The following is a 27,865-nucleotide window of genomic DNA, read 5'->3' as shown; positions in this document are numbered from 1 at the left end:
ACTACTTATGCTAAATAATCTTTTCCACCTTGCATTTAGCTATGATGCTCAGTTGGAGTACCTTTCCCTGACCTGAAGAAGAGCTTTGTGTGGCTCACAAGCTTGTCTAACTAACCAACAGTAGTTGATCCAATAAAAGATATTACCTCATCCACTGTGGCTTCAAGTTAGCCAAGTTACCTTGACAGAGGTCCTTCTGAAGCAAGATTCTTAACTTCCAGAAAAGTAATAGTTTTGCAAGAAGTTGCTGCTGTCACAATGGGTTACAGCTTTTAAAAGGAGCAACAGACTTCAGAGGTTTACAAGGACAAATCTGTTCATCTAGAATTGCATTAGTATTGCTAATTTAAAGTGCCACTACACAAATGCCTCGCATTACAGCTCTAAAATCTTCTAAAAAAATTCATTAACTAACAGCTCTGTCAGCCAAATATCAGCAGGCATTTTATTATCCTCTTTCTATCACCATAATGAGCTTGGCTCAAACTGGATCACAATGAATAAGAAATGTTTATTAATGTTTGTATCTGCCAAAACAACCCTCTGACTTAATGCAAAGTGCCTGCTGTGAAAATTTTTGCCTGAAATGCAAGTTATTCTCTGGACTGATTTCTCACTTTTAGATCTGAAAGGAAACCAATTCAACCTGCCTTCCAGAAGAGCTCAGACAGCTCCATAGTCTTCAGTGGAACAGAATAGATTTCATGTAACAAAGAGCATTTTACTGTGTTAATAACAATGGAAAAGGATATCAGTGGAATGAGATATAGTCTTTGGATTTCACATTGCTTCAAGAAAGAAAAAACTAGAAGCTGTTTACAAGAAATATCACTCAGTTGAATTAACTATAACTTGAATTGCCAGTTTTCTAAAAAGCACATAGCTCTTTTTGTTGCAGCTTGAAGCAATGTTTTCAAGTCCCAATATACTTACTGTAAACCATGAGATTATTTTTTACCTCTATAGGTGTTGTTTCAGGGATCTCACGAAGAATAATAATGCATCGCTTATGGTTTGGTCTTACTTTCTCCCCTCTCTCATCTACTTGCACCATAGGGGAAGCTAAAATTAAGATACAATTGGACATTAGTAGCTGTAAGACTCTCTGCAATACACACAGAACAGTCAGCAACAAGATTCAAATCGATTAATATTTTGACATATTTGTAGGCATTAAGGATCTCCTTTGGTTAGTATCTAATTTTTCACAACTTGGTCCCATATACATATCAAAACAACAATTCAGAAGCCTATCCCTCAGAGTAGCCAAGTAAGAGACAAAGGGAAGAAGGTTTCAAATTCTGAAATTGATCAGAATTCAAATATCAGAAAACACAACACTGGCAAATGAGCATGAGACTGACAGTAAAGTGTGCTTTGAATTTGGGAAGAAACATAACTGTTTCATTGCCTACATATACTGTTAGAGATCCTGACATCTCTTTAGTTACCTGTAGAGATTATAGACAAAACCAACCGTGACGAATCTCAATCTTAATAGGTGAGAGGCAGAGGTGTGTGAAAAGTCAAAGTAAAACCTAAATTTTCAAATCATATTTGGTAGTTAGGCATTTAAGCTTTCACCAAAAATAGCATTTTCCCCAACTGGCACTGCACTTTTTATTTTTATAATAGGTGCCTGTCTCCATTCATATTGTTCAGTTCAGAAACAAATACCACTAAGGGAACAAATCTGCACTTCTCGCACAATGAAGTCAGCAGGCCTTTTGGCACCACAAGGTCTGTATTGACTAGCTATAGGCAACCAGAATGTATTCTCAATACTAACTGGAAATCACGTATCTAATCTTGTATCGTAAGACCATGAACTGTGGCTAAAAAAAAGTGTTCTGCAGCTATTTTTTTTAAAATAGCAATCACATATCAACCATGCTCCTGGGCAGATATTGGTGGATAGTTCAGATAATTCAAGAACTCATCATTCAGTTACTCTGAGTCATGAATTCATTTACACAGGCACTACACAATGCAATATACACATTCTCCTAATATTCAAAGGCACTAGGCACTTGCAACTCCCCAGATCAATGCGAGTTGTGGATGCTCAGTACCTTTGAAAGAATCAGAAAAAACATGCTCCCAACTGAACAGAAATCAATTTTAGGGTTTTTTCTTGGCATCAAACATGCACCAGGAAGAGTTGACGTTTTTGAATTTCACATTTGCATGTGAAGGAAGAGAGTTCCAGGAGAGTGATAAACAAATCTTGTAAAATCTGTGTCTTTGGCTGGTAAGATGAGACAGATGTTTGAATTACCAGTCAATAATAAGAGAGAAATCTTAAGTGTAGGCATTTCTCCACTTGTGAGCGGGTGGGGAAGGGGGAAGTGATGGACTAATAGATCATATAAGCTCTTGCACTCTATCAGTGTGAACATAGCTCAATGTTACATGGATACATCAAAGGGAAATGGATACTGCCTCCCATCCCAATTCAGTGTTTCTCTGCCTACAAAACTAAACTAAAGACAACAACTATTTAGACTAAGGGGCTGGTTTTAACTCAGGGAAGGGAGTTAAATTTTTTTGAAATTCTTAAGCAGAATCCTACTGAAAAATTCAGATGGGAACAGGGAAAAACATTTATGGATTCAAAGTAAACGTTGCAAAGCAGTTGATTCAAACGGTTTTAAAGAAGAGGCGGTGTGCAGAGTCAGTACCACAGGAGAACTACCCTTTCTAGTGAACTTTCTACTAGAAGTCAGAAGAGCAGACTTGTCATTCTTTACATTGAGGGAGTAAGATTTTTGCTTTTGGCTAACAAAACTTAGTCCTCCTGAAAGCTATTTCTTTCAAGACAAATTTGAGGAAGATACAAAAGACTGAGGTAGCTACTCTGATATGGATCTGCTTTGGACAGCTTCGTTTCCTCCAAGAAGAATTAATCACAACCGATTTTTCCATGAACAAAATCGGTAGCTATATGCCAGAGACCAGTCCCACAGAAAGAAGAACAATACAACTGGTTTCTTTAAAACTGAGAGCTCCTTGTACTTAGAGCTTTTAGCAGCACATTTTTTTCTACTGACCTAGAAAAGGTTTTAATATAAAAAAAGACACATACATCTCAATACTTCAAGAATAAGGTCCATATTGGTGGTCAGCTTCTTAATTCCTTCCATGTTGGCAATTGTCCATATTGGAACAAACTGATCACTGTCCATTTGAGACATCAAGTAAAGATCCTTAGAAAGGTTCTCACTAGAAGAGAATAAAATATACATTTTAAGCAAATTCTAGTCGTTAGGATAACTACTGTTTTAAGATTTAAAAAACAAAATAACTGCCATTCTAATCAAGTTGCACATGCTCCCACAGGTTTTCACTCTTGGGAATAAATGCAAACAAAGCAGAATCAAGGCAATGAAAATAAAGTGAAAGGGCAGCTGAAAGGTGTCCAAGGCTAAGTTGCTGGCATATTACCCTGCCCGTACAACATCCATCCCAAGGAGCTACTTACCAGTATGCAACTAAGTAGCCTCAATCTCCTAGATTTGTGAAATACAGAAAGTTAGTCTTCACTAAACAAGGACAACATTGCAGGGTCAGGCTCTGTAGGAGATTGCTGGCTGGCTTTGCTCTTGCAATGTTTCAGCGGTCCCAATCAGCACCAACAGAATTATTGTTGCACATCCACACAGCACCACTTACAGGTCTTTTTGGACCACTGCATTCTGGAACCCCTCCCACAGCACCCAGCACTTTGTTGGAAGAAGTAGTCGTTGGGTAGTTTCTGGATAGGAGCTGCAGGTGCGCATTGTCAGATGGAGTTGGCAGGGCCAGATAAACTGGTTCAGCTCCAACACTTCTAGCTTCTTGTCCAAAATTAGGGAGAAAAGACAAGCTGCAGCATAACTAGAGGATCTCACCTTAGGCATTACAAATGACCAATGCAACCAATGCTTGCAGCCATTGTGTGAACATGAAAGGCTGTACATGCACTGTAACCTGTCAGTGTCTCTGTTAACAGCTTTCCACAGAGTGTAGCCTGTTCCCAAGTTTGCTTTTCCATCAGATCTGGGCCAGAATCAAACCTGGCTTAACCACATTTACTAGTGGAGCTAACCTGACAGTTGCAAAATTAGTTGCACCCACTTGCACTTATACCATCAGTTACTCAAAGGATTAAGTCCTAGAGGAAGGATACACCCATCCTACCACCCCTGACAACTAGCAGTTAATTCCATAACCCTCTTTAGAGGGAGAATAACATTCTTCCCTAGCTTCCAACTCCACAGAAGTACTTCATTTTAATCCATCTAGATCTTTGAGCAGGCCTAGTTCAGCAGAGAATCAAGATCAAGACCTGAAACTTTAACCCCATGGCTTCAAGGCAAAACACAGTAACTGCATCTTTCACGCTAAAAGGATCTCCTGCAGATGTATTGGATGTGGGGTTTGTATATACAAGTTGACCCAAGGAGGCTGCCCTGACATCATGACAAAATGCCATCTTCCCTGGAGCTGAATACATTACTCAGACACTGCCTGCTACCCCAGCAGCAAGTGAGATCAGGATTTGACCTCTGATCTCCTGGTTTATAACCCCCTTTTCATGGTAAAAAGAAATTAAGACCCAGAGCATAGGACATATGTAATCAAAACATGGGGTCATTTAGCTGCAACTTTCACAAAGCATTTAATAGATGTTGAATGAATTCTTCACACAATACCGTGAGAAGCAGAATTCGAGTCGTTTCTTCAAACATTCTTTCAGGTCTTCTGTAGACACGGCAGAGCTGCCTTCACCTGAAAGAGGCATTATATTAGCATACCCCCACTGGATCCCAATCATGTAACCCAGAATATAATTCAGAAGTGAATTTTAGATGTGCAAAAAGTGAAAAAAATTAAATTTCCTCCAGTACAACATGAGAGGAATAGAAGTCTGAGAAATACGTCTCTCCAATTGTTTTATTGTTTTGAGTCGACCTATTTGTCCTTGTATTTTTGCCCATTTGGATCCCTTCCCCTGTCAACAGAAGCCTTCAAGAGAGAGAATTTTAAGTACAGGAAAACTTTTAATTTTAAAATGCTCTCTTAAAGACCCAGTAGTGTTCAAAAGAGGACTTTAAAAAACAAGGACCACATTTTTAGAACTACGTGGACAAAGGTTGAGAAAAATCTTATAAAGTCCTACTTATTGCAAAGGCTAAGTTTATTAAAAGCAACACACTGCTCACAGGATGATAATATAGAAAAGTTCCTTAACACTGCTATTTGATGAGTGAATGAACACTGTCTTCTGGATCTCAGATACCTGTTGCTTCCCTTCTTCCCTCCCTGCAGCTCCACCCTGAAGTCCCACTGTGAAGGGTTCTTCAAATCTCTGTCCCAACTATACCACACTCTCTTCTGCCCTCCAATACTACTCCCTAGCAATGTCTTTGGCAATGCTATTAAAGTAATTTTCTAAGGCTGCAGAGGCAGTAGACGACCTGTATTTTGAGCTTAAGAGGCTCTATTAGGCTTTGCTTACATAACTTTGTTTCTCTTGTATATTAAGTATTAGATTAACATGAATAGTCCTGCGATAACAATTATTCCACTTGTAAGCTCTACGGAGAAGCGAGCTTCTGCTTTGTTCAGTGCCTCGGCTATTTATGCTATAAGTGATAACCGATGAAGAGAAGCATTTGTGCATTTACAGCATAAGCAATTGCATTGAGCTGTGGACTTTAAAAAGCCTAGAAAAAGAAAGGCAGATAACATTCTGGATGTGTGAATATTAACAGTGAGAAATCCCTTAAGACTACAGGAGTTGAAGACAACGTAGAACATAAAATGCTACTGTAGCTTGAACACTTACCAGAAATATCATAAATTTGGTATCCAAGATCCTCAGTTGCCAGGGCCATTCCATTAGCAGCTGCTTCCTCAACACCAGTGCCATTTCTTGTAGCTTCACAAGATGGAGAATACATCACTTCATACTGCTTACAGCTATCCTCCACAATCTCTACATTACCTGGCAAGAGAACATGCCCAGTAAATAGAAAGGACACATCAGTTTAAGAATATTTTCCATCTGAAAAACGTATTGTCTGCCATTGTTACAAAGAACACCAAAAGAATACAGTAACTGAAAGACTCATATTTTTTAGTTTGTTTCTTTGTATTTGATAGCACTGTGTATAGGCAGTTTTTCTTTGTTTCCCTTGTTTGTACTGGTCTCACAACATTTTTGGGAAACAGGAAAATAGGAAAATTAAACCACGGCAGGGAGCCCAGCAGTACTATAGCATCTGAAACAAATATTTTTCTTCAAATAAGCATCAAGTTGAGTCCCTAAACATGCAGCACTTATGCCACAGAGAGAGCTGCATGTATTATCTGATCTTTTTATATAATAAATACTCAGGACTGATTATAAAACACAGTGGAAGGATGTGGATATTAGAGAATTTATTAGCCTTTTCCACAAGCTATTTGGGATAGAATGGAGTGTAGTTTCAGTTTAGTATCTGATGTGGTTGGAGTGGAACGGGGGCAAGTTTACTTGCAGAAGGACTGACTCTGATCAAATAGGTCTTTTCCGGGTCTACCATAACTTTCATTAACCAATTCAAAGTCACGTTAGCAGTAAAGGACATTATTGGTGAAATGCACTTAAGTACAGAAGAAACAGCATAAAGACAAGTAAAGGGCACATCTGGAGAAATATGCTTTAGCTTTTTTAAGCAGCATACAGGAGTATGAAATATTTTTAGCCATTCACCAAGATTTTTTTTTTAATTTATTACAGAATATCTTTTATTGGACCAACTTCTATTGGTGAGAAAGACAAGCTTTTGAGCTTACACAAACCGTTTTTCAGGAATTTAGCCAGTCTCATAATTATTTGAAGATCACGGTCTGTATCCTTTACCAACCTATAATCTAAATATCAATTTGATAATCTTAATGCTGTCTGTATTTGGACTCATGAGGTGGATTCTAGTGTTAAGCAAGTCTGACATTCCATATAACAAAGGGGTGATCTCTTATCCAAGGTAAGACAAAATAGGCTTCACACAAATTTACACAGAAGGCCAGCTAATGAATTTAAAGTTAGATACTCCTGAACTATGTGCAACAGTGACCATTGGCTTCTGTGAGCTTTGGATCCTACAACTTTAACTGCAAGTTAAATGGCCAATTCATTCAACTCTCAGTGACATCTGTGGGAGATGGAGATGCTGCGCATCTCACAGGATGAGATCATTAGATTAAGTTCCTTGAGGTAGCAAGATAGCAAACTTCTACTGCCTCATTGTTTCAACTGCCTAGAACTCTTCAATGCTACACAACAGCAAATTTGAGTTAACCTTGGGATTATTATTATTGCCAAGCAAATATCTGCTTATGATTGGCGTAAATTAATATGGCCAACTACACATTGCTTCCACTGGAAAATAAAAATACACTAGTTTCCTGTGATATTGAATGTTTATATATATATAAACCTTTTCACTATACATTTACAAAAATTCAAGACATGGTTCTTGCACTGAGCTAAAGAATGAATGCACCTGTTCTGGGAGCAGAGTTTTTAAAAACTCTTATCAGATTTTTTTAAACTGTTGCCACAATTAACCTCTGAGGCCTTTTATTATTATTGGTATTTACCAATTTGCCCCCATAATTTCCTAGTTTTTGGGTGGGAAAAGCATGTGGGTTTTTACCAATTTTCACCTGAATTTTAGCTTTTTTGGACCTGGGATTTGGGGAAGTGGATGGGGCCACTCACATTTGCAGAGAGACCTAAAGCAGGGGTTGGGAGCAGGTCGTGCTAGTTGGACTAGAGAATTGCACGTATTCTTCCCCTACTCACAGTAGCACATTAAATCAAATGCAGCATTAATCCACCCTACACTACTTTCTCCTGCAGAATCCCTCCGCACCAGAAAGACTCCTGTGCTGTGACCAACTGGAGAATCTGTCTGAATGGCTCTGCCAGAGATGATAGCAGAGAATGGAGCACAGGGAGCCAGGATAAACAACAACAGAAGCACAGGGCCTTGAGCATATACCCCAAGTGTATTCTGATCTCCAGGACTCTGTCAAAGCAACATTGGGGAAATGCAGTGAAGGAAACCTCAGTGTTCCGTTACTACATGCCGCCTCCTGCAGGAGACGTGATCTCACCAGTTATTACCACTTACCTGAAAGTCTTGGCTTGAGACCTTTGGCCATCCATCCATCCATAGGCGTTGGTAGATATCCTCTGCAGGATTTAGTCACCTGGTACTTAGCTACACTCAGACTGAGAACTTCAAATAACTGACAGCAAATGGACATTTTTAAACTAAGGAGATGTGATGTTTATTCTTCTCTAGCAGCTGTCTAGAGACTCCATGATGCCAGAGCAAAGCTAGACCTTGCTGATACACAGACAGCAAAGCCACTCCTTCCCAGGGATAGTCTCACCTGCTCTCACAGGTGAACAGATGTCTTTAAGGCTTGGCATTTCCACAGGGTGCAGACACACAGCAGCTGATATGGAGACTGATTCATAACCTTCCTATTCTCCTTTAGCCAGATATTTGACAGGAATATATTTTAATTTCTGAAAAGCTGAACATTAGCATTGTTTCCTTAGAGCTTTTCCATCGTACGCCCCATCACATCCCTGATCTACAGGGGTTTTATTTATTTAATTTATTATTAAATAAGCATAATTATATTGGTTCAAGTTTTTTTGTTTTTTTTGTTTGTTTTTTTTTAAGAATTATACCATTACAACTTCTAATCTTTGTGAAGTTACACCAGTTTAAATGTGCTTTCATCATTAGAACCACTTTCATACTATAGGTGTTACACAGCTTTTATTATGCCAGTATAGTTTAAGCAGGATGATTGTGTGTGTTTACACAAGACATTTATATCACAAGAACTGGCCAATATTCAACGCTGTTTAAAGATAAAATGGTGGCATATATAGCTGCTAATTAAGTAGTGTCAGAACAGAAAAAACATGAAGTACATCATGGTTATTCATTTCTCAGCACCAAAGAGCTGGTGTTCAGTTTATAGGACTAAATCACACCCAATTTACATGCAGTAGCAGCACTCAAGACTACAGTGCACTTCACCAAGGCAAAATGGCTGGCTGCCATGAATGGAATTTTTTGCTCAGTAAAGGACCTGTGCTGGAAGAGCTACTGATTTGTAGAGGAGTAAGATTCCTGTCACCAGATGATTCTTCACTTAGCCTAAGTTTTTAAAGGCATTTGCTAGTGTATGTCTACACTTGCATCGCTGCAGCTGTGCTGCTGTAGTGCTTCACTATAGACACTCCCTATGCCAGTGGGAGAGGTTCTCCTGTTGGCATAGGTAATCCACCTCAAGAAGTGTTAGCTAGGTCGACAGAAGAATTCTTCCATCGACCTAGCACTGTCTAGGAGGTTAAGTCGGCACATCTGCATCTCCCAGTGGATTTTTCACACCCCTGAGAGATGTAACTATGCCATCATAAGTTCCCAGTGCAGACCAGCCCTTTGTTTGTATATGGACACAAAGATTCACCCAGAAGTGTTTTACAACCTGAACTTTAAAAATAAATAAACAAACTAAAAACACCCTTATGGACAAGTAGATTTAACAAAGTTCGTAAAGATTTACACAAGTACAGTCTAAGCTTTAAGCAAGCAATTTCCTTTTAATTGCTCTGCAGCATACATTCCAGTAGAAGTGTAACTGTGGAATAGCTCCATAATTTATCTGGATTGTGTGTGGCCCTCAGATCTCATAATCTTTCTGTTCACAGGGTCAAGTATATACTAAAGTGCAGCAATGGTGAGAGAAAGCAACAGAGACAAAGCGAGAAACGAAGAAATAATCAAGAAGGGGAAAAAAAGATGGAGACAGAGTATAGAATCCATTTCTGCACATTTAGCAGCTTGTTTCCCTCGTAGCGCGATACTTGGTCATCATCGGGCCTTTTAAGTGTTATGGGGGCCATAACACACCATTCCCTTATTGGATTACTTTTCATATCCTGCCTGTTCTTCCTCAGTACAGCTTTAGGTACCAACTCAGAGTCTAAAACTAAAGTTCATTCAGATCAGACCTTTCTGCAGTCCCTATTATTTAGTGATGCAGTTAACGGGCCGTAAATGGCTTCAGAAAGCTTGTCATATTCAATCCATATTGGCTCCTACATCAGCCTCTAGAGCTGTTCTTTCAAGGACAATAACATTGGTTTCTTCTTACTGCTGGATTTAGGTTCATACAGAATACTCACAATGCGAACTAAGCAAGGGATTAAGCCAGGGGTCGGCAACGTTTCAGAAGTGGTGTGCCGAGTCTTCATTTATTCACTCTAATTTAAGGTTTCACGTTCCAGTAATACATTTGAACATTTTTAGAAGATCTCTTTCTATAAGACTATAATATATAACTAAACTATTGTTGTATGTAAAGTAAATAAGGGTTTTAAAAATGTTTAAGAAACTTCATTTAAAATTAAATTAAAATGCAGAGCCCCTGGAGCAGTGGCCAGGACCCAGGCAGTCTGAGTGCCACTGAAAATCAGCTTGCATGCCACCTCCGGATTAAGCCATCATTTGCGTTTAGACATCTCACCCTCACTATGAGTTCCTGGTGCAGCAGCTGTTTCTTGCCACAAATGCTCAGTGCCATTGGTCACTGGTGCAGCTTCAGTACTTCCCTGTGGATCTTCTTGCCACACTTTTGCATTTGGATTTAAGCCAGTACCTTTTGATGTTACCTGCTGAAGAGACAAAAGTAAATTATTTGCAAAAATAATCCAAGAAGGATTAGAAAGTAATTAGGGCAGTTATTACAGCTTAGTATAGTGCTTTCTTTAAGACAGTTTCACAGTTGACTTTCCCCTTCCAAGAGAAAATAGGTTCTTAGACAAAAGTCAGACTAATGGAAAAATTAAGTCCCTTGACAGTTTATAGTATCTTGTTTCCCATTCCATAAACAGATGTGATACTGAGAGACAAGTAGCTATTCCCCCCCCCCCCCCCCAGTGCTGAGCATCTCGAGGAGATATTCCAGTTCAGTGACTAGAAAACAAATATTTACAGGTAAAGTTTCCTGCAGCAACAATTCCCCCAGTCCAGAGTTATGGGATGCACAATGACTTCAAGAGATAGGAAATTAGGAAGGCAGCAAAACTGAGTACTAGTGCATAGATACCATATCCGAAGGAGTGAAGGAAGCTAATACAGAGTACTTGAAAGAGGTTATATGGAAAACAAAATGACTTCCTCACAAGTCTCTGTTAAGGCATCTTCTCTATGTCAGTGACTTTAACTGCAAATAAGCCTATAGCCTAAAACCCTGCAATGGTTCCCAAGAGTTTCAGTGATATTCCCGCTGCCACATTACTACCGCTTTCCACACTCTCTCCCCCCGCCCCCCAAAAAACTCCAAGACAACAAAATCAGAATGGTTTTGAAAGTGTTCCTCCAGCTGTTAGAAATGGAAGAGCCTTGAACCCAAAATGCCTAATTAAAAGTTTCCTTGAAAAAAAACACAAGTGAACTGTTACCAAACACTTACTAAAGATGACCATCTTAATTCATGCCAATAATATGATAATGGAAGAGAGAGCTGCTTGTCTTGGCATAAAGTTTCCCTAAAGAACCACAATCCAAAAAAAAAATCAGGAAGTTGGATGTATCAGAGTTTAGCCTCCTAGAGTCTCTGGCATTAAGGAGTAGCTTAGTACTGTGCCTTGAAAATAGGACAAGGATAAGGAAACTGTCTAGTTAGCCATCGGAATAATTCTATTTATCTCTGCCAAGGTTCATACAAAGCTCCAAAGCATCTTATTTTCAATGTTTAAGTAAGTTTATGGCATTATGCCTAGAAATATAAAGTTTTCAACGGGTTTATGGACAAGGGAGAGACAGTGATTGCCATAGCTGATTCTGGAAAACGGAGGACACACTTCAAGGTAAGAAGAATTTAGAACTAGAAGTATCAAGTTTGGTTAGAGTCACAGCTAAGTTTTCGCAAAAAGAAGAACAGGAGGACTTGTGGCACCTTAGAGACTAACAAATTTATTAGAGCATAAGCTTTCGTGGACTATAGCATATGCATCCGAAGAAGTGGGCTATAGTCCACGAAAGCTTATGCTCTAATAAATTTGTTAGTCTCTAAGGTGCCACAAGTCCTCCTGTTCTTCTTTTTGCGGATACAGACTAACACGGCTGCTACTCTGAAACCTTTCATTAGCTAAGTTTTCCTCTTTCATGAACGATAAGCAGAAGAATACAGGAGTGGGGGGAAGGAAAGTGAGAACAGGCAGCAGTGACATGGTTAACATGAGTGCATTATTGAGATTTTCCTCCTCACTCAATCCTTTGGGCTGAATTTATGAGGAGAGGCTGAGGGAACTGGGGTTATTTAGTCTGCAGAAAAGAAGAGTGAGGGGGGATTTGATAGCAGCCTTCAACTACCTGAAGGGGGGTTCCAAAGAGGATGGAACTAAGCTGTTCTCAGTGGTGGCAGATGACAGAACAATAAGCAATAGTCTCAAGTTGCAGTGGGGGAGGTCTAGGTTGGATATTAGGAAACACTTTTTCACTAGGAGGGTGGTGAAGCACTGGAATGGGTTACCTAGGGAGGTGGTGGAATCTCCATCCTTAGAGGTTTTTAAGGCACGGCTTGACAAAGCCTTGGCTGGGATGATTTAGTTGGTGTTGGTCCTGCTTTGAGCAGGGGATTGGACTAGATAACCTCCTGAGGTCTCTTCCAACCGTAATATTCTATGATTCTAACTGTTCCCCTAGTAGGAAATAAGACTCATGCGGACCTCACAGAAAGAGCCAAATAGTATATTTCACACATGTAGAAGTCAATGTCAAAGCAGTATGCTCCTGTCTACAGCAGGAGCGCAGAGTCAGGATTTATGAACACTACAAGTTCAAACTGAGCAACACGGCCACGTTTAGCTTATCATCCTGTACATCTTAGTGAATCCCCGGGTAGGACAGGCATAATGTTTACTTACTTGACAGGTGTGTTGTGACCTTAACATCCAAGCATTTTCGCACATACATAAGTGTCTCATCTTTCAATAACCATCCTGAATGAGGATGAAGCTCCTACAGTCAACATGCCAAACAGTGGTGCTTGAAGTCAGACAGCTAGATCACTTTGCAAGGAAGTTTTTAGAAGCTTACAAATTATAAGGAGCATTTCCAAGTCAGACAAAGGCTCTGCAACTTTATTAATATGCTTACTGTAGCATCCAGAATTCAGGCACCAAAAATTGAACAAGCTGCCAGCATGGGGAATGATTTCTCCAAGTGTATGCAGTTTTTCTAAAGCCAGAGTGTGGAATGTAAGTATGCTCATTCCACTCCATCAAATGCCTTTTTAAGCACAGAGAGTTTACAGTGTGGACTCTTGCTTATTCAACTGAGCTTGATAGACAAATAATAATGTTTTTCAAATACTAGTGGCCCCATTTACCACATGAAGCCTTTTTGTTTCAGTCCACTGAAGTATTTTCACAAAGCAGTTACAACATTGCAGCGAGACAATGATCAGTAAAACCAATATTTACAAATGACAGAACTGGCCTGCTTGAAAGCTCTGCTCAACAGAACATGGAGTCTACCAGGAAGCTATCCAGAACCAGAGAATTCCCAGAAGACATGCTCTGGATAGCAGCCAGTATGTCATTTCAGGAATAGTGGGTCATTCCAGGAATCCCCTCTGATATGGAGACAGATCGTTGATAGTGAGGGATACTTTGAATGTTTGGTATGACATCTGTCTTTTCTTTAGACTGATGTAGAGAAATATCAGTACTGGAACTCCTTGCGCATGGCCAGGGTCAGTTATAGGGTCTGACAACACTAAGAAGCTTTTCATCCAGTTTCACCTGCTCAAACACCTAACCGTTTGTCTGCTCTAACTCTCCAAGGAGTAGGCTTGTTCGGCTTTGGATGTGAGAAATTCTGAGGGGATCAGATACCAGCATATTCAGTTAGCATTTCAGCTTGATATAAAAAACTTATCTTATGGAATGGTTTTGCAGTTAGTTCTCACAAAACCTAAACATGAGCACTCAAACTTTGTGTTTCAGTCTGTGGTCCTTTTCAGAGTCAAAACTAATAAACTCTCCTTAAGAGAGATTAGAATAATTGACAGACATCACTTATGGTATCCTGAAATGTAAGCACTGTATTTCTTTTGGATTTCAATAAATTCTCTAAAGATAGACTTAATTGTGAAAGCCAAACTAGTTTTACTTAAACCTCTGGTCATTTTCCTATGTGTTTAATAATTTCTCCTGCTAGGCATCCTCTTCAAAATAATTTTGTTTAACAGATACTTGCTCATCGTACTTTATCCTGCAGTGAAGTCATAATGCTGAATTTGTGACATCAGTGATTTCCTTGGCAACAGACTGGGAGCACAAGATTGGGGCTCCCCTTTAGGAACAAATATTTTGTACTTATATAGCAGACCTTTTCATCTGAGACTGTCAAATAATTTTACAGCTGGGAAAACTGAGGCAGAGAAAAACAGAGTGACTTGACAAAGGTCACATCATAAATCTATTGCAGAGCTGGGAATCCTCAGCAGAATAATGTGAAACATTTATTGCGGGAGGTGTGGAAAGAGAGAAGATGCTGGCAAATCAAGTTAAACTCAGAAAAAGGCAACAGCCTTCCAGAAAGTATCTAGCGCACACGTCTTTTAAGGTTTAGAAATAAAAGAGAGTAAGGCAGCATTGAAGCAGATAAACCATGGCTGATATTCCCAAACAGAGCTCCTTTCTGCTCATTGTTAGCAGACATCTTGTTGTCAACTAAGGAGGAATTAGAAATAAGCAAGTACCCTGAACATCCCAGGAAACTCAGAAAATAAATGATAATATTAACAGTTGTGTGGAAGCGGATTTGACCGAACACAATGGCTTCTCCATTAGTTAAGATGGCTACCCACTGCCAAAATCTGGCTCGTGCTACTTTGTAAAGCACTTTTAAGAGATGCCGTAAGAGGTGCTAGATAAAACGAGATTCCATTTTTATTAAAAAGAAGAACAGGAGTACTTGTGGCACCTTAGAGACTAACAAATTTATTAGAGCATAAGCTTATGCTCTAATAAATTTGTTAGTCTCTAAGGTGCCACAAGTACTCCTGTTCTTCTTTTTGCGGATACAGACTAACACGGCTGCTACTCTGAAACCTGTCATTTTTATTAACTTATCTTTATGACAACAACATTTTCCAGGAGAGGGACATGCAGGATAATGCACACCATGTATGCTGCAGTTTTTAGGCCAACGAGCAGAGCTACGGATTGATTATACTCTGCTTGGAGTACAAGATTTTTTAACTGCTTTTGTCACAACCCTCATATGAGCCTGCATGAGTTTTGTCTTATTGCCACAAAAGGGGAAGGAGGAAGCCCTTACACACTGAATGGTACTACTCAGGCATATTCCTTTCATGCTGCCATGGCTCTACAGCTATGAAACATCACTGAGGCAGCAACTAGGAGAGATTGCCTAATTACTTTCTTAAGTTTCCCCAACAGTTTAAATAGCTAAATATACACAATTCTAATATTTCCCAGTAAGGGAGTAATGTGGTAACCACCTCAATGTTCATTACAGTCTATAATTCTGAAGTAAAGCTCTTGAAATTCAAATTAGAAATATCAAATCACAGTTGTGATTGTACTGTGAGAAACTCAAAGCATTCTTCCAATGTACTACCATTGTTTATTTAATGTGAATATGCTTGGCCCTGCATGATACACACAAATACAGGCTCTGTAACAAAGAGACATGGGACGTACTTCTGCACAGACGTCATACTATTATTACATGCCCACAGTTCATTCTATCAACATCTCTAACCCTACACCAAGTTGGAAAAGTAATATATTTAGCACCAATAATGTTTCAAATTACATACCATACCAAGTATCAGCCGTGTTTGTCGCTTTTTACAGATCCAGACTAAGAGTCCTGTGGCACCTTATAGACTAACAGACGTATTGGAAAGCTTATGCTCCAATATGTCTGTTAGTCTATAAGGTGCCACAGGACTCTGTCGCTTTACACCATACCAAGGCAGCATTTTTTAAAAGTGCATCAGTACTCTTATTCCTAATTAGCACTGTGTGCATGAATGATGAATTTCAGTTGTGTTTTAACAAAAACAGTTTACAGTTACCAGCTAACCTTCCCCATGAGCATCTTGATCTCAAATACAATCTTGTTTTGTATATATGGTATAAATTTGCTGGGCCAAATAGTGCTGAGGTACACCAGTCCCAAACTGGATTAACTGCCTTGAACTCCAGTGTAGCAGTAGAATTTGACCAGTCATATGAAGATAACAGAAGTTAATCATGGATGACATATAGCTTATCAGCAGAAGGGAAAGGAGTAGATCAAACAAAGCAACTAATATTAACAAGTTATAGCATAAGACTTGCTGAATCTTCAGACAGTCACTCCCTGGATACACAGATTCCTATTTGCTCAAGCTAATTTAAAGTCTAAGTCCTATTCCTATTATGGTGCCTCATTTCTGTCAAATTATTTTAATTCTAGGATCTGCCTCAAAGCATTTGCTGCTCAGAAATAACTAGCTCCTCTCCTATAAATTTAACTTTTTTACCCTATGGTCAATTACAGGTGTAGACAGCTGTTCACAACTTTAAATAGTGTTAGTTATCAGCCTGTGGCTTTGAAGAGCAATTCTGCAATTTAACCAAAAATGGAGAAGAAAAAAAACTGAATCAAAGCACTATGGCTCTGTGGTAAGATCATTTTTCCAAAGTGACACAAACAATATTCATTCCAAAACTTAAATGGCTTTCTTCAAGGAAGTTAGGGGGTTCCCCAGTCCCTTTCTTTAAGCATTCTTAACCACAGTACAAATTTAACTACTCATCTGAAATATTAACAAAACTACCATATTATAAACTAATAGTACATGACCCGTTAATTAACCTCAGGTCAATTATTCGGAACCCTAGTATGTTCAATTCTATAATTAACGTGAACATAGAAATCACAGATCAGTATCTAGTCCAGTCCCCTGCACTGAGACAGGACTAATTATTATCAGACCATCCTTGAAAGGTGTTTGTCTAATCTGCTCTCAAAACCCTCCAGTGATGGAGATTCCAAATTTGTTCCAGTGCTTAACTACCCTTACAGTTAGGAAGCTTTTCCTAAGATCTAAAATAAATCTCCCTTGTCACAATTTAAGCCCATTACTTCTTGTCCTGTCTTCAGTGGTTAAGGAGGGAGAACAGTTTATCACCCTCCTCTTTATAACAACCTTTTATGTACTTGAAGACTTATCTCCCCCCTCAATCTTCTTTTCCCCAGACTTAAACCCATTTTTTCTAAACTTTCCTCATAGGTCATGTTTTCAAGACCTTTAACCATTTTTGTTGCTATCCTCTGGACTTTCTCTAATTTGTCCACATCTTTCCTAAAATGTGGTGCTCAGAAGTGAACTCATCAGCCTTATCAGTGCTGAGTAGAGTGGAAGAATGTTATTGGCAAGACACCAGAAATCACTCTTGCTAATATATTCCAGAATAATATTTGCCTCCCCCAACAGTATTACTTTTAATATGAATCAGTCTGCTCTACTATAACCTCCAGATCCTTTTTTGCAGTACTCCTTCCTAGAGTCATTTCCCCATTTTGTATTTGTGCAATTGATTATTCCTTTCCAAGTGCAGTACTTTTAATGTAATTCTATTTATGTCACACCATTTCTCCAGTTTGTCAAGATAATTTTTAATTCTAATCCTGTCCTCTAAAGCGCTTGCAACCCCTAACAGTGTGGTATCGCCAGCAAACTTTAGAAGTGTATTTTCTCCATTACCAAATCATTTATGAAGATATCGAATAGAACCAGACCAATGACAGACCCCTATGGGACCCCCACTCCATATGCCCTTTCATCTTTGCTGTGAACCTCGGATAACTAGTGAGTACAGTTTTCAAACCAATTCCACACCCAACTGATAGATTAATCTAGGCTACATTTCTCCAGTTTGTTTATGAGACTGTCATGTGAGATAGTATCAAAAGCCTTACTGATGTCAAGATATATCACATCTACTGGTTCCCCCCATTCATAAGGCTTGTTACCCTGACAAATAAGGATATTAGGTTGGTTTGACATGATTTGTTCTTAACTGATAATAAGGTGATAAGTAACTTCTAGGTGCTTACAGATTGTCAATTATATTGATTTGTCTTACAGTAAATTAAGTCAAATCGATTTGGAACATTTAAACAAAAAGTGCACTACAGACTATGAAATCTAAACAATGGAATTAAGTTTCACTAAAGTGATGCAGAAAGTGTTTGCTAAACACATTGATCTTTCAGTAATAGTAGATGAGAGATCATTTGGCTCTAACAGATATCAAAGTTCCTAACTGTCAGGGTATTAAACATGGAATAAATTGCCTAGGGGGGTTGTGGAATCTCCATCTCTGGAGATATTTAAAAGTAGGTTAGATAAATGTCTATCAGGGATGGTCTAGACAGTATTTGGTCCTGCCATGCAGGCAGGGGACTGGACTCGATGACCTCTTAAGGTCCCTTCCAGTCCTAGAATCTATGACTTCATACACAGCCAAGGCTGAGGAAACATTTTACCTAAAAGTGTGGGTCTAATTTATTTGCTGGTGCAATAAAGAAGCAGTCTACCTTGTCCATCAAGGCTACAAACCACAATAAAAACAACAATAAAAGCATAGTTGTAAGTTTTCAGATTCAAAAGAAATGTTCCTTAATGTGCCATGTGTATTTAGGTTCAAAGTACAGAAACACTATACACTTGTATGTACTAGGTTTAGTTGATGAAATTATATAGTCCTTAAGTTTACCAAAAAATGCATTGCTTCCATTTTTTTCCCCCAATTCAGTTTACTAAACTGAAAGACTAACCAGAGCAGCTGAATTAAGGAAAACCAGGAAGTCCATTGAAACAAGGAAGCAGCCAGTTTCTTAGCTGCAAGTAACTACATTGCTGAGCTTATGTAATCTTCAAAAAATTACAAAGAGTGCAAGTCCAAGAGTACAAATTCTAATCTTAAAAGAGAATTAATAGTCTATCCCTTTTCTACTCTCTATATATTGTTTTTTCTAGGCTTAAAAGTTTCCCATATGTTACTTTACAAAGGCACTTCCACAATTCCTCTGGTCTTCAACATGCTTTGAATACATCAGAGGAAAAAAATATTTCAATACAAAAAATATTTCAACTTGATATGGTTTGATAGGAATTAATTACAGCAAAATATATACACAATTAAGAGATCCTGCTAGATTTGATTCTCTTTCTCACCACAGTTGCCTTACAACCTGTAGGATACAATCTTTCCACAGGCTCTATTTATGGGCACAGTTAGCCAGTGCCAAGTTGCTAAGTTGCAGCTTTGCTAGTTTGACGTTTATACAATGCAAAGAACAATATGCTCTGGAATCTACTCAAAGCATTAGCTAGGCAGAGAAAGCAAGGGATCAGCTGATTATATTGCACACATGCCATGGCAGCCTCTGCTTTAAAAAAAAAAAAAAAAGAGGGAGGGTGACGAAAGAGAAAAAAATCTACGAGATTTTAAAATTAAAAAAAACTTCCAATGGTTTCTCTCGCCCACCCCCCACCGTGTAACCTTCACACGCGCCGCGCCATGCACCAGGCAGCCACCAGAGCAACTTTTACAAAAGGTCAATGCGGTGCCTTTCAAGACTTCCCCTCCCCCACCCGCTTTCCCTCTCTCTAGCATGGCCCCGAGAGCCCGGCCACTGACAGACCCTCCCGGGGACGAAGAGATGGGGCGAGGTTTCCTTAACCCCCAGCCCCATCGCGCCGCCGCCCTCCCCCCCATCGTTCACCTTCGCTCTCAAACCGCCCCTCTCACCTCAGCCCCTCGCTCCTGTCACCCCCCAAAGTCCACTCACGCGGCCTCCTGGGCCCCCCGGCTCCCCCCACTCACCCTCCTCGAGGTGACTCCACAGCCCCTTCCCCCAGGCCGGATTTGCTGTGTCAGGCCCGGCCCCTCCCCCCCGGGCCCGGCCGGCTCGGCTCGCTCCGCCGCGGCAGCAGCGTGTGCGGCCTGGAAAGTCACATGGCCCCACAAGGCGGCCGGCCGGCCTCGCCGCCTCCCCCAAGCCTGGCCCCCTCCTCACCTCCACGAACAGCAGCATCCTCCTTCTCCCGCCTCCCCCCGAGGCCAGCGGGCCTGGGATCCCGGCTCGGACGGCTCCCCGCTCCCAGGCAGGCTCCGGCAGCGCCAGCGATAAGGACACTCGGGCTCCGCCTCCGGCTGCTGCCGCCAGCCAGGGCCCGGGCCCCCGCCCCTTCCAGATCCTCCGCCTCTCCCCGGCCGCCACCGCCTCTGCCGGGTCACCACCTGGAAGTCCTTCCGGGGTCATCGAAGGCAGTTGGACGAAACTAGCCCGCGTCCTCTTGGGAACGTACTATTGACCGGGGGGGGAACCATTCTGCGTGGTATGGGATGAGGTGTCAGAGGGGGTGTACCATTCTCTACGCTATTGGGATTGTTCAGAGGGCATGTACCAATCTCTGTGGGGGAATCAGTTGGAGTGGTCCTCTCCTTGTTTGTCTGTTGGGTGGAACGTGCCATTCTCGGTGCAGGGGGGGTGCACGGGGGAATGTACCATTCTGTGTGCCCCTGAAGGGGCCATTGTGCCACCTCAGGACGTGCCCAGCACAGAGCCATCATGTAGCATCCAAACAGGGTGACCTCACGTCAAGGCTGCACAAAGCAATGCAAGGGCCCCAAGGTGGGATCATGCCCCATTGAGATGCCATCATGGCCCTACCGCATGCTGAGCCTGGGGCCATGGAAGTGGATTTCAAGTATCACCAACCTCAAGCCTTCAAAACCATGAGTCAGCCTTCAGAAGCGTAAGACTGAGTTAAAAACAATACACTTGGGGCTCTTCTGGTTCATGTTTGCCCTCTTTTCTCCACAACTATGAGATAAAGGCCGAGAGTCTCACAGTAATCTCAGCACTCCAAGATCTGAGGCTTCAAGAAGAATACCAAATATTGTGATACCTGTGACAAGTCACAAGAGTTACAACACTGCATCACATCAAGATCTTGATGAGCCTCAAACAGAGCAATGAGATATCAAGAAAGCTGGGTCGTGTTGTACTCAAACATCACTGTGACCCACAAGATGCTGAAATGTGGCTCTATTTCACAGGCCCCAACAGATGTTTTGTCACCCTTTTTATCAGAGACAGAGGAGCTGTCCCCCACCCACAGGAGGAGAAAATTAATCTACCCAGAATAACAGGTAACCTGTGAAAAAGACCAACATGTCTCCAATTCTGAAAGAAATAGATTCCCTCAGGCTAAGCTCTTTGGGGCAGGGACCTACTTTTTTTTTAATATGTTCATGGGCATAATTGAGGAGCAGGCATTGCCCTCCCAACTCCAAGCCTCTGGCAGGCACAGAATTTACACACATCGCCACATGCAGCCTCATTGGCCTGACTGGAGCTGCCCCCCCATATATAAAAGTCAAACTATGCCTGTGTATATGCGTGTATATTACCTAGCATCATGCGGATCTCTGATCCATCAATACAAATAATTTATAATAATAAACACTCACTCATACACACATGCTTGCATACACAGACACTTAGTTATCTCTCCTGTCTATTTGGGGATAGTTCTTTACTGCCACCCATCACTTTAGTATCTGCGTGCCTTCCACATAAAAGCAGTACTAAACTGAAATCCCCAGTGCACTTTGTGAAGACTCTGGCATTTCACCCTTTATGGGGTAAAAATTCCAAAGCTCAGGGTAGTGTTTATTAATTTAATTTGATTAATTTGCCTTCTTTTTGTGATGTGGAGGGGTATTGGTTGGGGGTTTTGGGTAGAAGAGGGTGTCTATTAGCATAAGCAGTGCTGGTTGAAATTTTGTAATTCCAAAAAAAATGGCCTTTTTTCAAAACCTGACATTTTCTTGAACATTTTTTTCTTTGTTTCCTTTAAAAAAAAAAAAAAAACTTTGAAGACAAGACATTTAGTCTGTTTTTACTTTATAATTTTTTCCCCCAAACTTTCTCTCCCTTTTTTCCTCCCTTTTTTTCAGTGGTAAAATACAAAAAAAAAAGGGGGAGGTGAAAGGGGGAAGAGGAGTGAAAAGAAAAAGGGGAAAGAATGTCGGGGGAAGAAAAACTGAAAACAAACCCAAAACCCCAAGATGTAAAACAAACATTTGTGAAAAACTTTTAATATACAAAAAATGTTGATTTTTGAAAATCGCATAATGAAAAATTCAACAAAATTGAGTACATTTTTGTCCAGCCCTCCATTTTAGGACTCTTGCACCTATCTTTGAGTATCTGGTATTGACCACTATCGGAGACAGGATAGTAGGTGGACTCCTGATCTTGTCTGTCAATTCGTAGGTTCCTAATGCTTTTTTCCCATAACTCATGGGAGGCCATCAGAGGCCTGTATTCCAAGGATGATCTGTTTTCCCCACTCACACACCATAAGATGGCAAAGAGCTTTAATTCTTTGTACTTGTAGGATAAGATCAAGAGCAGAAACAGCTGAAAGTTTGGAGTGGGAAATGGAATAATTCACTGTGTGGAGTCCTGAAAGGGGGTCAGGGGAGAAGGAACAAATGCCAACATTTCAATTGAGAGAGACAAGGTGAGTGAGGTAATATCTTACTGGACCAACAGTGAGAGATACAAGCTTTCAAGCTTACGCAGAGCTCTTCTTCAGGTGTGAAGAGCTCTGTGTAAGCACAAAAGCGTGTCTCTCTCACCAAGAAAAGTTGGTCCAATAAAAGATATTACATCACCCATCATGTCTCCCTAATATCCTGGGACCATCATAGTTACAACAACACTGCGTACAACATTTCAATTTGCCAGCTTGGCAGGGCAGTGAGTTCTGCTAAATAAAGAAAAATCTCCAAAGAGTACAAGAAGGATCCAAGAACAATGATTTCCAGCCACAATATTGCACTGATAATCAAAGTATGGTCCACGGGCCACCTGTGATCACCTTTTCTGGTGCTCTGCAGACTGAAATATTTTATAGCCAAAAGGTAAGAAATTGGGGGTTAGGGGGGAAGTGAGTCCATGAAAAGCTTTTTCTTAAATAGCCTTACAAAGCATTAAAAGCTTGAGCACCAGTTATGTTAGGGAATCCCTGCAGCTCCTCTCCAGGAATGGCTTCATTTGAAATTACTCTGACAAGCAATTCTATTTTTAAAATGTCCAGCACCACTAGAGTCTTGTCCCTGCAAACACTCACATGTGTCCCGCTGAGGACTACTTGTGCTTGCAGTACATAAATGATAGAAAGATTATTGGACAACTGCGGCTCTGAACTTTTGTAGTACAGCCAGCAATGTCACCTTCTACCAGAAAGCTGACTGGGATATAACTGTTCTAGGATATAACTGTTCTAGAACCTTCTTGTTAAGCGCTCCTGTTGAAATCTCCCTAGGGGTATTTCATTAGTAAATCCTGTTTGGTAGGTGTCTTATCTATGTACATTCCATTCACTGTGCCTGATGATATCAGGATAGAACCAGAGGAAAGGTTATTATGACATCACCCAGACAAATAGAATATTCTCATCTCTTGGTGACATGTCCATTTGCCCCTCTGCTAACAGCCAGAGTAACTGGACCTCCAACTACACCTCTAGAACGAGGAAACTAAACAGGCTTACCCTGTGATTCAGTTTGAAATTGTCAGAAGTTTATTCTTAGTGCAGGAAAACTACCAGGTCCTAAACATGGTAGTGCAGGAATCATCATCTTCATCATCATCATCATCAGGAAGCTCATATGAATCTGAAACAAACTCAGAACCTGAGCCTGAAGCTGCAACCTCTAAATTGGAACTCACGATCAGTCCTCTCACTGAAATCCCCCCCTCAGTGAAGAACATATTGGAGAAAATTGATGCTGCCCAGCTCGACAGAGCCAGGAAGGTACATGTTGACACTGAGCACCTGATCTTTGGGGCTGCTGAATGCCTCCTGTGAGTAGGATGCAAGGGAGACTAGCCCTTTGTAGGTTTCAGAGTAACAGCCGTGTTAGTCTGTATCCGCAAAAAGAAGAACAGGAGTACTTGTGGCACCTCAGAGACTAACAAATTTATTAGAGCATAAGCTTTCGTGGACTACATCCCACTTCTTCGGATGCATATAGAATGGAACATATATTGAGGAGATATATATATACACATACAGAGAGCATAAACAGGTGGGAGTTGTCTTACCAAAAACCAGTGGGAGAACACTTTAACCTGTCTGGTCATTCAGTGACAGACCTGCGGGTGGCTATATTACAACAGAAAAACTTCAAAAACAGACTCCAAAGAGAGACTGCTGAGCTAGAATTGATATGCAAACTAGACACAATCAACTCCGGTTTGAATAAGGACTGGGAATGGCTGAGCCATTACAAACATTGACTCTATCTCCCCTTGTAAGTACTCTCACACTTATTATCAAACTGTCTGTACTGGGCTAGCTTGATTATCACTTCAAAAGTTTTTTTTCTCTTAATTAATTGGCCTCTCAGAGTTGGTAAGACAACTCCCACCTGTTTATGCTCTCTGTATGTGTGTATATATATCTCCTCAATATATGTTCCATTCTATATGCATCCGAAGAAGTGGGCTGTAGTCCACGAAAGCTTATGCTCTAATAAATTTGTTACTCTCTAAGGTGCCACAAGTACTCCTGTTCTTCTTTTAGCCCTTTGTAGGAGAGGCATCAGAGATAGGTGGAGGTCTCAGATTTTATTCCCATTACCATTAGGGATCTTGAGTTGTTTCCATTTTTAGTGAACAGCTCATGTCCACTGCCAGTTGGTTTTATCAGCCATTTGAGGAGCAGAATATTTGCTTCCTGATATTTGGCACTTTGAAATAAAGGGACATTCATAGATTATAGGACTGGAAGGGACCTCGAGAGGTCATCGAGTCCAGTCCCCTGCCCGCATGGCAGGACCAAATACTGTCTAGACCATCCCTGATAGACATTTATCTAACCTACTCTTAAATATCTCCAGAGACGGAGATTTCGTGATCCTGAGAAGTGTTAAGCACTCCCATTTGCAGTGCTGAGACCCACCCTAGCTAGGTTCTATTCCTAGCTCATCCCCTGTTATATGTTACTATAGCACCCAGATCTCCTAACTGAGATCAGAGCCTCATTGTACTAGGCAGCACATAATGAGAGGCAGCTCCTGCCTCGAAGAGTTTACAGTCTGAATAGAGAAGTCAAACAAAAGGTGGGAGAAAGGAAGTATTATCTCACATAGAAATTTAAGTGACTTGCCCAAGGTCACACAAGGAGTCTGTGGCAGAATGAAACCTAGCTCTCCTGAGTCCCAGTCCAGTGGATTTACTTACCTGGGCTTGAGCTCCCTGCATGCAGGGTGTTCTAGAAACAGTATTATTAAGGCCCCATCCTGTCTCTTTAGGAGGTTTTTAAGCAACTGTTTGTAATTCTGGACAATGTGAACCGGGTATGTGACCGCTTCAAAGGGGACGAAGGGATGGACCCAGAGATAGAAGAACAGTTCTTCCTCTCTGGCACTTGGGCTGAGAGGAAACGGAGGGCACTTCTACTGGACAAAGTAGCCATCTTGCTCAAAGCCAGCACAGCTCAAGGGAAAGATTTAAAGTTCGTTCTGGAATCGTTAAAAGAATGGGGTAAGTTAATGGAGACAGATGGCCTCTGGGATGCTCCAGGGTACAGGCAGCTCTAGAGCCATAGCCCTAAACTTTAGGGATGTCTGGAACCATGCTCTCCACCTGGCCCCTATATTTCTATCATGGGGTCAGTCAAAAACCTGGATCCAAAAGCCTCTGAACTTTGGGGAAGTTTTGAGCTGGATTCCAACTTCATAGTTTGATCCCATTGTGATGTTTGGGTGATCACCCAGGCTGGTAAGGGGTTCGGTCACCACCTTCCGTTATAACCTTGGGGTGATTTAATGCTGTGCTGCTATGGCTCAGATCCCAGACACCAGTAGCTTGCTCACAAGCACAAGGTCTTACCCTGGCTTTCACTGGCCTCCTCCTTCCAGAGTAACACCAACAGTTCTTACAGGCCTGTGTTTCCCCAAATCCATCCTTTCCCCAGACAGTCTAATTTTTCCCCTCTAGTTCATGACCCCCAAAGGCATGAAACTAGACTCCCAATTATCATCTCACTTTGCCACACACACTCCTCACAGTTTGCACACCCAAGAACTGCTTTGGTAAAAACAAACTGCTTTCTATTGTTTATTTAATAGAAAAAACACAGATTCAAAGATGAAATAGTAAGAGAGAGCAAACATATACAAGTTACACAGTAAATAAACATAAAGACACAGCTTCAGATGTCTTCTATATTAGTTAAAATCTTTTTTCTAATACAAGTTACCTATTGCCTTTAAACAGTTTCCCAGCATGCCTCCTAACTGTTGGGGGATCCAGTGTTTCACAGACAACTTCTCACTTAGAGGCGATCCCTCAGTTTCTGGATGAAAACTTCAGCTTCAAGGCTCCTTTCAAAAATATATATATTTTGATCCTTTTTTTTTTTCCCCTCTCAGGGTATGTCTACACTACGAGAGTAGTTCGATTTTACTTAAAGCGAATTTGTGGAACCGATATTACAAAGTCGAACGTGTGTATCCACACTAAGGACAGTAATTCGACTTTGTGAGTCCACACTAACGGGGCAAGCGTCGACATTGGAAGCGGTGCACTGTGGGCAGCTATCCCACAGTTCCCACAGTCCCCGCTGCCCATTGGAATTCTGGGTCGAGCCCCCAATGCCTGCTGGAGCAAAAAATGTGTCGGGGTGGTTTTGGGTAACTGTCGTCATTCAACCCTCACTCCCGCCCTCCCTCTGTGAAAGCGCCGGCGGGCAATCAGTTTGCGCACTTTTCTGGTGATTGACAGCGCGGACGCCACAGCCCTGCGAGCATGGAGCCCGCTGCGATCATCGCTGCAGTTATGGCCGTTGTCAACATCTCGCACCTTATCATCCACCTTTTTCAGAGGCAGATGCTGACAAATCGGGCAAGGAGGCTACGGCAGCGCGGTGAGGATATTAAGTCTGAGAGGGGCACAGAGCTCTCACAAAGCACGGGACCCCGTGCCATGAACATCATGGTGGCAATGGGTCATGTTGATGCTGTGGAACGGCAATTCTGGGCCCGGGTAAAAAGCACGGACTGGTGGGACCGCATAGTGCTGCAGGTCTGGGATGAATCACAGTGGCTGCGAAACTTTAGGATGTGCAAGGGAACTTTCCTGGAACTTTGTGAGTTGCTGTCCCCTGCCCTGAAGTGCAAGGACATCTGGATGCGAGCAGCCGTGACTGTCCAGAAGCGAGTGGCCATAGCCCTCTGGAAGCTTGCAACGCCAGACAGCTACCGGTCAGAGGCGAATCACTTTGGAGTGGGCAAATCTACTGTGGGGATTGCTGTGATGCAAGTAGCCAACTCAATCGTTGAGCTACTGCTCTCAAAGGTAGTGACCCTGGGAAACGTGCAGGTGATCATAGATGGCTTCACTGCGATGGGATTCCCAAACTGCGGTGGGGCTATAGATGGAACTCACATCCCTATTCTGGCACCGGACCACCAGGCCAGCCAGTACATTAACCGAAAGGGCTACTTTTCAATGGTACTGCAAGCACTCGTGGACCATAGGGGACGTTTTATCAACATCAACGTCGGATGGCCAGGCAAGGTTCATGATGCTCGTGTTTTCAGGAACTCTGGTCTGTTTAGACGGCTGCAGGAAGGTATTTACTTCCCGGACCACAAAATAACTACTGGGGATGTGGAGAT

The 27,865-nt window shown here is 41.3% G+C and overlaps 2 protein-coding genes across 8 annotated transcripts in view; one reads left to right on the top strand and one right to left on the bottom strand.

Annotated features, from left to right (window-relative positions):
• Nucleotides 1-20,406, bottom strand: part of LARP4 (La ribonucleoprotein 4) — a 39,239-nt gene extending 18,833 nt beyond the window's left edge. Inside the window, exons 1-6 of one of the 5 annotated variants that reach the window (XM_005308373.4) lie at nucleotides 20,178-20,406; nucleotides 10,588-10,735; nucleotides 5,831-5,989; nucleotides 4,695-4,770; nucleotides 3,086-3,222; nucleotides 959-1,062 (exon numbers count right to left, since the gene is read on the bottom strand). In XM_005308373.4, coding sequence (XP_005308430.2) covers nucleotides 959-1,062; nucleotides 3,086-3,222; nucleotides 4,695-4,770; nucleotides 5,831-5,989; nucleotides 10,588-10,735; nucleotides 20,178-20,195 — 642 coding nt within the window. In that variant the 5' untranslated portion in view covers nucleotides 20,196-20,406. Of the gene's footprint in view, nucleotides 1-958; nucleotides 1,063-3,085; nucleotides 3,223-4,694; nucleotides 4,771-5,830; nucleotides 5,990-10,587; nucleotides 10,736-19,984; nucleotides 20,095-20,177 lie in introns of those variants that run through there. The other 4 variants (XM_042857403.2, XM_005308374.4, XM_065576560.1 and 1 more) reach the window with 4 other exon arrangements.
• A 64-nt stretch (nucleotides 20,407-20,470) lies between these two features.
• Nucleotides 20,471-27,865, top strand: part of FAM186A (family with sequence similarity 186 member A) — a 31,010-nt gene continuing 23,615 nt past the window's right edge. For all 3 annotated transcript variants that reach the window (XM_024110391.3, XM_065576558.1, XM_065576557.1), the window contains exon 1: nucleotides 20,471-21,316. In XM_024110391.3, the coding sequence (XP_023966159.3) occupies nucleotides 21,121-21,316 (196 nt within the window). In that variant the 5' untranslated portion in view covers nucleotides 20,471-21,120. The remainder of the gene's footprint in view (nucleotides 21,317-27,865) is intronic.

Source organism: Chrysemys picta, chromosome 22 (assembly GCF_011386835.1).
Source record: "Chrysemys picta bellii isolate R12L10 chromosome 22, ASM1138683v2, whole genome shotgun sequence".
Classification (NCBI taxonomy): domain Eukaryota; kingdom Metazoa; phylum Chordata; order Testudines; family Emydidae; genus Chrysemys; species Chrysemys picta.
The sequence above is the reverse complement of the archived record's forward strand: the minus strand, read 5'-3'. Positions and strand labels throughout refer to the sequence as shown.